Below are 12,289 nucleotides of genomic sequence, written 5' to 3' on the forward strand. Positions count from 1 at the left end.
GGCGGGGGGCGCAGTGGAAGGGGGGGGGGCGCGGGGGAGCAAAATTCTGTTGGCAACTGAATCCTAGTGTGAATGACTGGCCGCTTGTGAGTACTTTATCTTCTTGGCTAAGTAATTAACATGCTAAATAGGTAGCATTTGTACTTTTGTCTTCCAAAAGCTTTTTAATGGATGTTGGACCCCTGACCTTGTGCCCATAGGGTCTCTGATCTTGGGGCATCAAATAAAGAGTTGGTGCATCACTGTATCCAGAGATCAGGCTCTGGGTTTTATCACCACAATTGACAGAGGTTTCCCAAGGAAGGTCTTTTCCAGTGAAGTTAGGGGCCCTTGATGGCATTTTCCCCTCTTCACGCCCTCGGGATCCTGGGCAATGAAGCATAAGCCCCAAACAATGGCCAAATGGGTTGTGAAGTACAACTTAATTAATCTGGGCATGCACCCAACACCCCAGTGCAGTGCTTTTGCAAGGATGTGGCTTAGAGAATGAGGCTAAGGTTTGAATCTCAGATGCAGCCTCTTGTCTTCTAGTCACAGTCTTGATGGTGGGACCTGAATGGAGAGACAGACACAGACTTCTCTGAACCAGAGAGCAGGCGCAGCATGCTCTCACTCCCTAAGCTGCATGCCAGATCTGACTCACGCTGCCTGTCACACACCAGGAGGATAGCCTTGCCTCCTGAAGACAAAAACAGGCCCTGCCGAGTGTGCTTGCTTAACATGGGGAGCCTGGAAGTACAGGGTCAACTCTCCCTATGTACCAGTGATAAAGGGGCTGGATAGAGGGGCTCCGTGAAGGACAGCTGGGCCAGTGAGCCTGTTTGCTCGAAAAAAGTGTCTCAGTGAAGGTCTCACCCATCATGGCTGCCACCTCTTCACGGTTGGGAAGGAGCTAGTAAAGGTTTGAAGAGAGGCCTGAAATATTCCCTCTAAGATTCTCCCAAGTCCCCAAGGGGAGAGTGGAAGAAATGTTTCCCTCAGCATTTTCCTAGGTGTGAGGAATATTCAATGCCTGGGTGGAATGTGGAAATTAGTGAGATGTTCCCTTGGCAATTCCAGTTGAGCTACACCATTGAAGAAATGCTGGCTATTGGACTCAGAAATGGAATTGGGGGAGAAGAGCCCTTCATCTTAAAAGAAAAGTTAGAACTGACCAGAGCTCAGAATGTCCCTGCACTCATGGTTCTTATACTCATCAGAATTATTATAAACTAGAGGCCTGGTGCATGGATTCGTGCATTGGTGGGGTCCCTCGGCCTGTCCTGCACCCTCTCGCTATCCGGGACCCCTCGGGGGATGTCAGAGAACCAGTTTGGGCCCGATCCCCACAGGTCCAGGCCAAGGGACCCCACTGGTGCACGAATCTGTGCACCGGGCCTCTAGTATGCACATAAAAATCTTTGGTAAATCTCTTCTTGCCCTCCCCTCTCCCCGCTTCCCTCTGAGATTCATCAGTCTGTTCCATGTTTCCATGCCTGTGGTTTCCGCTCCTGCATTGAGCATCTGCCCCCTCGTGGTCAGTGCACATCATAGCTACCGACCGGTCAGCTGGTCGGCCGGTCGCTTAGGCTTTTAGATAGATAGATAGATAGATAGATAGATAGATAGATAGATAGATAGCTTAGGCTTTTATATAGATAGATAGAAAGATAGGCATCATTGTGAAGATACTACAGAGGAGTGATCCAGAAAGTGACCTTTCATCTAGAGTAGGGGTTCAAAGTGTTTCAATTTCTCTATTAGTCCTTTATTTTATTGTGTTAAGAACACTTCACATGAGATTTACCCTATTGGCAAAATTGTAAGTGTACAATATGTATTGTTGACTGTAGGTACAGTGTTGTACAGCAGATCTCTAGAGCTTATGCATCTTGCTCAATTGAAACTCTAAAACCATTGAACAGCAACTCCCAGTTTCCTTCCCCCAGTCCCTGGCAACCATCATTCTACTCTCTGCTTCTACGGGTTTGACTATTTTAGATTCCTCATATAAGTGGAATCATATCTAAACTTCCATGTTCATTGAAGCCATATATACAACAACCAAGATAAGGAAACAACCTAAGTGTCCACTGATGGATGATGGTATGTGCATATAATGGGATAGTATTCAGCCCTAAAAAAGGAGATCCTGCCATATATGACAACATGGATGAGCCTTGAGGATACTACACCAAGTGAATAAGTTAGACACAGAGGACAAATACGGCATGATTACTACACATGTTCTTTCTTGTTCACCATACAGGCCAGTGAGCTGGTGCTAATTTGCATGGCTTCCTCGAAGCCAGTGTTGGAAAACCTTCTTGGATAAAGCAAAGCGTCCAACTGAGTTTGCACGTCATGCCCATTCTCTGTAAGAGGCAACTTGAGGTTGCTTTCCCAGAGTTACAAATCCAAGATGGTTAAGTTCAGAGCCAACATTGTGCAGACAAAAATAGCCTTTATGTGCTGGGTTTCCTGTTTTTCTTGGAGGCTGCTTGCTGAAAACCACTACCTCCTTCCCATCCGTCCTTTCCTTCTGTGTACCCACCCTGGCCCCCACCCAAAGAGTTCATGTTTAATGACCCGAGACATGACCACCAGGCGTTTTCAGTCAATTGGCTTTTGTAGAGAGTGAATGAATCGGACTTTTCTATGGCCTTCTCTCTCCTGAAAAGGATCTTCCCAGCCCATTGGAATGTGCTCTGCAGACTAGGAATTAAGCTCTTCTCTTTGTCTTGTTTCTTCCTTCAATCTTTCCAAGATCAGACACAAGCTGGTGGCCTTGCCCCTAATTGGGACTTTATATCCTTTCAGGTTTATTTCTCATCCTCTTATGGACCAACTTTCCCTTCACATAGAGAGTTTGAACACACTTTGAGATACTCAGTGAGGATGCTTTGTTATTTCTCCACACTTGCTCATTCTGCATGATCTCCATGCAGGTGTCCCCTTCACCTCTTAATGAAAAACTTGAGTCTTCTTAATCATCTGGGGATTGGGGGGACATTGGAGATTGGACCACTCTGTTCTCATGTCTTATAGAATGGGGGAGACAGAGTTGGGCGGCTTACCTGTGGGTGGCTTAAGCACTGAAGAGATCCAGCTTTGGTTTGAATGATGCTGGAGTAGTAGGTTAAATTTGCCCACCACTCATGTGTATTTTCTCCTTTCTTCCCACAGGACCCACACCCAAGTCTGCTGATCACCCTGGAGACCCAGGTCAGTACCTTCCCATGGTCTTTGTCACTGCTCTCTGCACTGATGTCCCTGCATCAGCTCTCCAGGACGTATCTGTGCATTCTCTTGGCTCCATGGCTTGTAAAGTCTGGACAGGCACAAAAGCTGTCCTCCTCTCCTGTCAGCATGTGCATGTACACACATGTGCACACACACAACAGCTGATTGTGCATGTGTGTGCAAACACGTGTGTACCCAGGTGTCTGAAAGCACCAGTGGAGGTAGAAGAGGGTATGGGGGGATAAATGGTGATGGAAGGAGACCTCATTTGGGGTGGTGAACACATAATACAATATACAGATGATGTATTATAGAATTGTACACCTGAATCCTATATAATTTTATGAACCAATGTTACTCCAATAAATTCAATTTGATAAAGGAAGAAAGAAAACACCACAGAAAGAACCAGGACAGGCAGGCCAGACGTTGTTGGGAGAGAGGATTCTCAGGGTTTCTCTGTGTTCTTCTGTCCTCAGATTTCCCAGCATACACTTTCAGTTATATCGGCTTTAGGAGTGACCAGACCACAGAGCTGGCAGGAAAGAGCAGTGGGTGGGGGGCTTTGAGGAGCTTAAGGACCCAGTCCCTTCTGCCTGTTTGGTCATCCTCTGGCCTGGCTTTTCCAAATTTCTTCATTCACCTATCACCTCAGCCATGTTTGCCATGGGTAAATTACACCTGTTCTATCACATCACCTAAATATATTATTTTTCCTTAAATTAATTTTTTTTTTTTACTTTCAGAAGTAGACTGATCTTAAGCTAATGGTTCCCAATCAGGGGTATCTTTGACCCCCAGCGGGCATTAGGCAATGTCTGAAGACATTTTGGGTTATGTCCCCTTGTGGGATGGGTTACTACTAGGAACTAGTCGGTGGAGACCAGGGATGCTGCTAAATATCCCCCCGTGCACAGGACCTCTGCATAGGAAGGAATTATCCAGCCTAAAATTGCCAGTGGTGCCAAGCTTGACAAACGCTGTCTCCAGCAAAAATACCTGTGAAATCACAAGTTTGGCGTGCTAGTTAAATTTCTTTTGCGAAACATTAAAATAAATATTAAATCAATAAAATTTAAAAGTTCCTTTGGGTGGCCTCTAAAAGCATCTACTAGTAAAGATACTCCTTTAGAGGTAGGTGTGCTGCCCTTTGGGATACGGGTCTCTTCCCAGGCCACCCAGCGGATTGTGGGCGAACTTCCAGGGCGTTTTAAACATGATGGCTCTTCTCTTCTTTATCAGTTCCTCCCCACCAGGAAAACTCGTTAAACTCAGGAATACCCCCTGGGAAAATAGTCTGTGTCCAGAATTCTGGAAGCCAAAGCTCACTTCCTGGGGGTGGCGTGGCACTACCCGCTGTGGTCTGTCCTTGGCCCTCCTGAGTCCTTCACTATGGAAACTGGCTAATCAGCCCTTCAGAACGTCCATGGGAAAGAAACAGTCACGTGCCAGCGGCTTTGGCCGGCACATTGTGAGTGTGACAGCTCACCCCTACCCAGGGACCTCTCTTAAAGAGTCACAGCCATGGCCCAGGGGACCCGAGCCTCGCGCTGCAGCCGGCCATGGCACGAGACGGGCTTTCTGCATTTGTGCCACGCCACTGGGGAAATGACTCAATTTGTCTCCAAACAACACTCCATCAGTCTCATCTGGTTCTTGGTCTCTGGGGAGCCGTCGGATGTTGTTGTCTTTCCCCGACTTCTGGTTTCCCATGTTAAAGAGACACTGGAACCCAACCAAAGTGCATTTTTTTAAACTGTTGGCACAAGCCTGTGGCCAGATCTTACTTCGTGCTGGGCCTCAGCCCATCGTGTGAGTCACGACGGGATCCTATTGGGCTGACGCAGGCAGGTCAGACAGGAGGGGCAGGGAAGCGTTTTCTGGCAGAAAGTGGTGCCCCTAATATTAGCCACATGGCACGAGCAAGATGGCAGCTGTGCCTGAGCTCAGAAGAGCCAGCCACGCAGAGGAAGTGGCAGATGCGCTTGCTCTGAGCCCCTGGTCAGCGCCCATTTCCTTCCCTCCCAGCGCCCTTTGCTCCTATGAAAGGCATGACGTGTCCATCCTGTAGCACCGGTGCCACAGGTCGGCCTGCCTTTTAGATTTCACTGCCAGCCACGTCCCTACGCCACACGCCAGGGACTTCACGTGTGCAGGGCCCAGCCCGCATACAGTCAGCGGGCTCCCCGGGGGCCCTTGACTCCATGCACCCCCTCTCTCCCGGGTGTGCATTGCATCATCCCTCCCCGGTGCTTGGCGAATCTGCCCCATGCAGCTGTCCTGAGTTGGGGGAGATGGATTGATGGGCTGCCGAGGACTCCTCTAAGCTCTGCTCTTTGCCGTTCGCATCTGTTGGCATCAGCAGGACTCTCTGCTTAACGGCCAGATTAATAGAATGAGGAAGCCGAGTAAGGTTGAAATCCCTGGTGTCAGCTTTCCCCTCCGCGGCAGCCCCTGGGGGGCACCAAGGAAGCCTGACTACAGTGGGGCATGCTTCCCTTGTCCCAGATGGCGGTTACCCAGGAACCAGGTGACTTAGAAAGGGGAAAAAAAAAAAAAGCCTGAGAGGAGTTGGAATTGGTTATCGGCCTGGTGGCATCATCATGATCCTCACTCTCACTGACGTTCGCCAAGAACTGGCTTCTCCCATTGGATCCCCTAAGTGCCCTAATTACATCGGTGCTCTCGTGATCCCCAATTCAGATGAGGAACAGAGGTTAAGTAATTTGTCCAAGGTCGCACAGGAAGCATATAGCATTGGAGGGTGTCAGGCTCAGAGCCATATGCCATGAGAATCTATCTTCTCCACCTCTGTCCCATTTCTCCAGTTGCCTTGACCAGTAGAAGAATTTGCTAATGCTCAGGCAGAGCTGGAGGGCCAGGCTTGATGTAAACTGCCCAAGGTCCATGGAAAGAAAGAGGGAAAGGAAAGGAAAGGAAAGGAAAGGAAAGGAAAGGAAAGGAAAGGAAAGGAAGAAGGAAGGAAGGAAGGAGCTTCCCACAAGTATCCACGGACGTACTTAGATAAATAGGAAGAGCAATAGGTCGATGGTGAATGTAGATATATAGATAAATAGATACAGTGCTCCACACAGTGAGTAGTTCTTTGATAGATAGGTTGCCATAGGACTTGTGGGTAAAGTGGATTAAGCAAAGGACCCAACACAACATTTATTTGCAGGCAGCAAAAATGAAACATCTCCTTGTGCACCCATAGTGTTGTGAAAAATTTGAATTCTCATTATTTGGTTTTCTCTTCCTCATTGATCCCCCAGATGGTCTATCATTTCGGAATCCACTCCAATTGACAAGGCCTCTTGTCATTTCATTTTAGCTTCTCTGCCTCCCTTCTCCCCAGCAGCTTCACTGTCAATTAGTTACTGGCCTCTACTCAAACACGGAGGTGCCCTGGGAGCGGTAATAAAGGACCTCTTCCGTAGAGTAAAGATTCGTCAGTCTGGCTCTTTGCGAAGTTGGCCCCACTTAGACGGGAGCAGACCTTGGTTTACTTGAGATCCCTCTCAGGACCTAAAGATCGAGGGCATCGGGAGGAAAACTCCTGTCAGCTCAGCCTGCAAGGACCAATCAGACACTTGAATTTCTTTAATCAGCTAACTGGGGGAGAAGGGTAGACAGTTACATTCATATCATTTCAAGTTGATGCCGGGGCCCCTAAGGATGGTGAGAACAGCGCTCACGAGGAGAATGAGCAGGGATGGAAGGAAATCAATACTTTAGATGTTATGCCGTTGTAAAGCCATCCACCCATTCGCTTATTCAATAAATAGTTTGGGGGCCAGGAGGAGGCCAGGCCTTGTGTGAGATGCTGAAGTAAAGTTACAAGAATGAGCAAGACAGGAGGTTCCCTGCCGATGGAGCACCCATTCTGGTTGGGGGAGTCAGATAGTGAATTTACAGATAGAAACGCCCATCCTTTCAGGGGGTAATAAGTGAACAAAAATAAGACAGGCATGTTAGCAAAGGAGAGTGAGTGGGCACGGTGCAGGGAGGTCTCCCCTGGAGGTGAGTTTCAAGCAGAGGAGGGAAGATTTGGGCTGAGAGCTTACGGCTGAGAAAGAGTTAACCAGGCAAAGAGACTGCGGTAATAGTGTTCTGAAATTTTTGCATATTATATCTGGCTTCCTATAAAAACAGTGCCAGTTTTCCTTAGAATCAATTATAGTGTTAGTTCCTTCGAGCTCAGCCTTCATGTCATCATAATGTCAAGATGAATAAGGAATTACCTTATCCTGCAAAGGTGAAGGGAAAGGACTGAGGAATTGGAAGAGGAGAAAGGGGGTTTCAATGTGGGGCCACCCAGCCACACTAATGTCCAGCAGGGCGAGCATTTTGACAGGACCAAGGGAATTTTGGGTCTCAGCAATGTCATGCTGATAATGGGGGTTATGTGGGAAATCCGGCTAATAGCTGTCATTAGTTTAATAGCTGGCTCATGCTCAGTTGGACTGTAGCCTCGGTCTAATCCAGTGGTTCTCAGCTGGGAGCAAATTTATCGCTCCCGCCCGCACCCCCCCCCCCACCACACACACACACACACTCCCAGGGACATTTGGTGGAGGTGTGGAGACATTTTTGATTGTCACAACTCAGGGCCAGGGATGTGCTACTGGCATCTAGTGGGTAGAGGCCAGGGATGCTGCTCAACACCCTGCAAATACCCGAGAAATAATTATCCAGCCCCAAAAGTTAGTAGCATCAAGGGTGGGGAACCTTGGTGTAACCCCATTTGCTCTGTGGACAGCTTATGTACAAAGACAGACCCAGCCATAACATTGGGACCTTGTAGAGAAGTTGAGTTGTTCCTTCCTTGTTCTCTTGTTTATGTTCAAATGCCACCCTCCCTGGTTAATGCCAGACTGGTCCCGCCTCTGGGCTCTGCCCAGGACACATTCATCCCCAGAGCCTGTGTCGACAGCGATGACTGCGCTCAGAGCGGTGACTCACGACGCCAGCGAGCGTGTGCACGGTGTATGCGACAGGGAAAACACCTCTCAAAGGCGGTTCCTGAGAGACTTATGGCTCCACAGTGCAGAGCATATGCAGCGTTAAAATATATGTTAAAAAAACAACAACAACTTAAAAACCCAGCATGTTAGCTGGGGTGGGGAGAGAGGCTGGCCAAGGCCCTGGACCGCTGAGCAGGCCGTGCCAGTAACTGGTTGTCGAGGCCCAGTTCCTCTTTCGGAGGCAGACCAGGGCCTCCTCCGCGCAGGAGTCTCTCTCCGGACGCTCTCCCGCCACTCCCGGGATTGCTTCTCTTCCAGTTCTGGGCTTCGATTAACCTTTTCCTCCGTAGAGAGCGGTATTTGGAGTAATCAGGGAGCTTCTGAATGGCTCTTACCTGAATCTCCAGCCCATTAATTCTTATGGTGCCCAGCATCTGTCGAGAGGATGGGGAGACCAATTGCTTCTCAGCCCATCTGCTTTCCTCCCCCAGCTCCTCGGGGGAGCAGAACCTCTCCGGAGCAGACAGGCTGGGTTGGGTATAGGCCATATCCCTCTATAGCAGGCGTCCTCAAACTACGGCCCGCGGGCCACATGCAGGTGTTTTTGCCGTCTTGTTTTTTTATACTTCAAAATAAGATATGTGCAGTGTGCATAGGAATTTGTTCATAGTTTTTTTTTAAACTATAGTCCGGCCCTCCAACGGTCTGAGGGACAGTGAGCTGGCCCCCTGTTTAAAAAGTTTGAGGACCCCTGGTCTACAGCGATCTTTTCCTCTGGCTCTGATTTGCTGGCCCTGGTGAGGGGTGGGACAGGGAATGACCAGCTGGACCATGGCCTGGGCAAAGACTTGGCTCACCGGGCAGGGAGGCCGGACCGGGGCAGTGGACACGTTCCTAGGGCGGATTTGCGGTCCTATGGCCACGGGTGCCTTTCTGGTCTGTGTGACTCAGCGTGAGCGACATGATGCAACATTCCACAAATAGGCAGCAAGTTCCCCAACGTGCAGCCACACACACCGCTTCGAAAAATAGCGCTGAGGTCACTGTGCCTCTGTTCTTTGGTGGGGGCGGACTTTGCCCAAGACATTGAAGGTTTGAATTTAGCTCTTGACTGGGAACACTGAAAATGGTTGCTCTTGTCAATAATGACTAACATGGAAGGCATATATGTTTACTGTGAGCCAGGAACTGTGTACTGTGCACATTTGTAAATTTATTATTTGTAGCTAATACGTCCTAAGTATTTATAGGATGTGCTGGGGACTTTTCTAAGTAAGCTCTTTCTATGGAGTCACTCATTAAGACTCCACAGCTGTCCCCTACCAGAGGTATTACTGTCACCCCTTTGCACAGATGAGACACTGAGGTACAAAGAGGTTCAGCTGCGACAGCAGCTAGCAAGTGGAGCAGCCAAGATTTGAACCTGGCAGTCTAGCTTTTATTTATCAGGAAATAGAACCTTATGAGGCAGGACTAACCTTGGTCCCTTTTCACAGGTGAGCCAGCGGAGGCCTAGAGAGACCGAGTTTCCTTTTAGAGGCCCTACAGTCAGTGAGGGGTAGAGGCTGGATGAGAGCCAGGTTACAAATGAAAGACGCCTTCACTGCTTCGTTACTAAGATATAGACATAGATATGGTATAGATATATATTATAGATAGGTTAGTATAGAGGTTAGATACAGATATAGTTATAGATCTATGACTTATATGTGCACATGTAATACATGTATATACATACATTACGTGTACACATGATATATATCTTAATCATATACATTTGATGTAGTTAAATGTAATTATAAATTAGATGTAATCTATGCCTAATTTATATCTATAGCTAATGTATAGATATTATATTGTGTACATTATAATGTGCATGTGTATAGTGTATACAATATAATTATAAATGCTAAGTATAACTCTAGATTAGATATAGATATGATGTAGCTGTAAACGTAGCTACAGATTGGATGTAGATATAGATCTAGTTACAGGTATAGTCATCGGTATAGTGACAGGTACTAGAGGTGGAGGTGGCGACAGAGAATGAGGTCACTCAAAGCAAGCCATCCGGAGCAGACGGGTTTGGGAACGTGTCTGCACGGAGTGAATTCCAGGCTGTGGGAGGCCTGCCCCACAGCCAGGGAGCAGAGGGATGGCCCTCGGACAGGAGACGCTCACATTCCCCTCCAGCAGGAGGCACGTCTCAGACACCCCGCCTGCACCCTCTTTCAAGCACCGAGGCACAAGCCCATGCGCTGCCAGCTGAGCAACACGGTGTTGTAGTTGGATTCGCAGGCTCTGTGAGAGGAGGCACGGCTGGTGTTTGGCAAAAGTATCACCAGGACCAAGATCTGGAGGCTTAGCCTATCTTCTCCACAGGGTGTGAGGACAGGGCCGTGCCCACGGGGGGCTTAAAGGAGAGACTTCCAGGCTGGGATGTTCAGGTTGGGTTTGAAGGCTCTAGTTATCAGGATAACTCAGTCAAGAAAATTGCTTTCCCAGGAAACAGCGGCATCACGGGGGTGCCGGTGTGTGCGGGACGCCAACGCCAACGCACAGGGCCCAGGCTGGGAGAATGTAAGCGCTGGGAAGGGCCGCGGATGCTGCTTACTGTAACATCGCTGTGGGTTTTCTCTGAGCCAAGGACTTGCTAAGCGCTTCTGATGCATGATGTCATGTAATCGTGATAGCAGCGCTCGGGGCAGGGGCCCGCGTCCCCCACCTTTGCAGGTGCCGACACGGAGGCATTGGGAGGGGAAATATTGGTCTAAGACCACAGCGCCCCTGAGAGCAGAGGGAGGACGGAGCCCAGGTCTCCATCTCCTGCAGCATTTGCGGTGCCGTCACCCCTCGGGGCACACCAGGGACCCCCTTTTGTACTTTACACATGAGAAAACCCGGAGTGGCTCAACAACGTGCACAATAGCTCACATCTTAGTGGAGACCAGGATGCTCCTGGCAGTTGCCTGTCCGAGAAGTAGCACGTGGTCCCCGGCCACGGGAGGATCAACAGCCCCACGTGTCCTCCACCCACCCGATTCCATCTCGGGTTAGAGAGGTCTTGGCTGAGAGGAAGCATGTTGGTTGTCTTCTGTCTGTGCCCCACCCACAGCAGATCTGCTCTCCTCCCTTCTCCCTTCTCTGGGCCCCTAGAGGCAGATTTTGATGGTTTCATCCACTGGACTTCTCATTGCTTTGGCCAAGAGGAGGCGCTGGCAGGAGAAGGGTGAGTGGGAGGACGGTGGGGTGGGGTCATTTCCCGGGGGTGGGCCATGTCTGCCTGTGAGTGTTGCTGTGGCCCGTAGCTACAGCTCCTCTCCCCAGGTGCTGACAGCTCCCCGCTGTGGCTCTGCTGCACTTACCTCCTTTGCTCACCTCCCTTAGCAAGCATCTCTTTGTAAAATCTCCGTAGTCATTATCCCCGAGGAGAGCAGCACCTGTTCCCTTTGGGGACCCTGACCTGGACCTTCAGCCTGCCTCCAGCCTCCGGCCTCTTGCTAACACAACACTGCCTGTGGGATTTCCCAGGGTAGCCACGGTCACTTCAGGTCGTGTTCTGGTAAAGAAGGGGGTCTTGAAACCGAGGACATGTCCCAGAATGGGTGCCAGGGAACCACGGTCCTCTTGAAACTCAATGCCCAATTGTGGGTGTAGCAGCATTTTTCTAGGCGGACGTTCATAGCCGTCGTTCTATTTGTGACAACCTCTCCCCAAAACCAAGCCGAGAAACCACCACGCTAAACACCGCTGCGCTAAATAAAGGATCAGAGGACCCAGATGTGAGAAGAGGCGCCCCAGGCAGGGGGCAGTTTGGTCTGAGTCCTGTCACTCACTCACACCACTCCTGTCTGTGTGCCTTTGCCCCGAGGGCAGGTCTTCAGTTCCTCCCTGCAGCCTCACAGCAGACAGACCTGCAGACAGAGAAGACAGAGTGTTTCTGCCAGCAGGCGAGGCCTCCCACTCCTCTCTTCTCATTCTGTCACACCTCCAGGAAATAAAACCTCCCTAGCATCTGAATCCGATTTCTCAGAAGTGCTCCCCCTCTCTTTTGCCTCGGAGAGCCAGTGGGAGGGCCTCCAGGTGGCCGTTTCTGCAGC

General features: G+C 49.6%; 1 protein-coding gene across 1 annotated transcript in view; it reads left to right on the top strand.

Annotated features, from left to right (window-relative positions):
- XYLT1 (xylosyltransferase 1) overlaps positions 1–12,289 on the top strand; it is a 299,870-nt gene that overhangs the window by 93,541 nt on the left and 194,040 nt on the right. Inside the window, exon 2 of the mRNA XM_028145748.2 lies at positions 3,166–3,204. Within this exon, the coding sequence (XP_028001549.2) occupies positions 3,166–3,204 (39 nt within the window). The remainder of the gene's footprint in view (positions 1–3,165; positions 3,205–12,289) is intronic.

Source organism: Eptesicus fuscus, chromosome 4, assembly GCF_027574615.1.
Source record: "Eptesicus fuscus isolate TK198812 chromosome 4, DD_ASM_mEF_20220401, whole genome shotgun sequence".
Taxonomy (NCBI): Eukaryota; Metazoa; Chordata; class Mammalia; order Chiroptera; family Vespertilionidae; genus Eptesicus; species Eptesicus fuscus.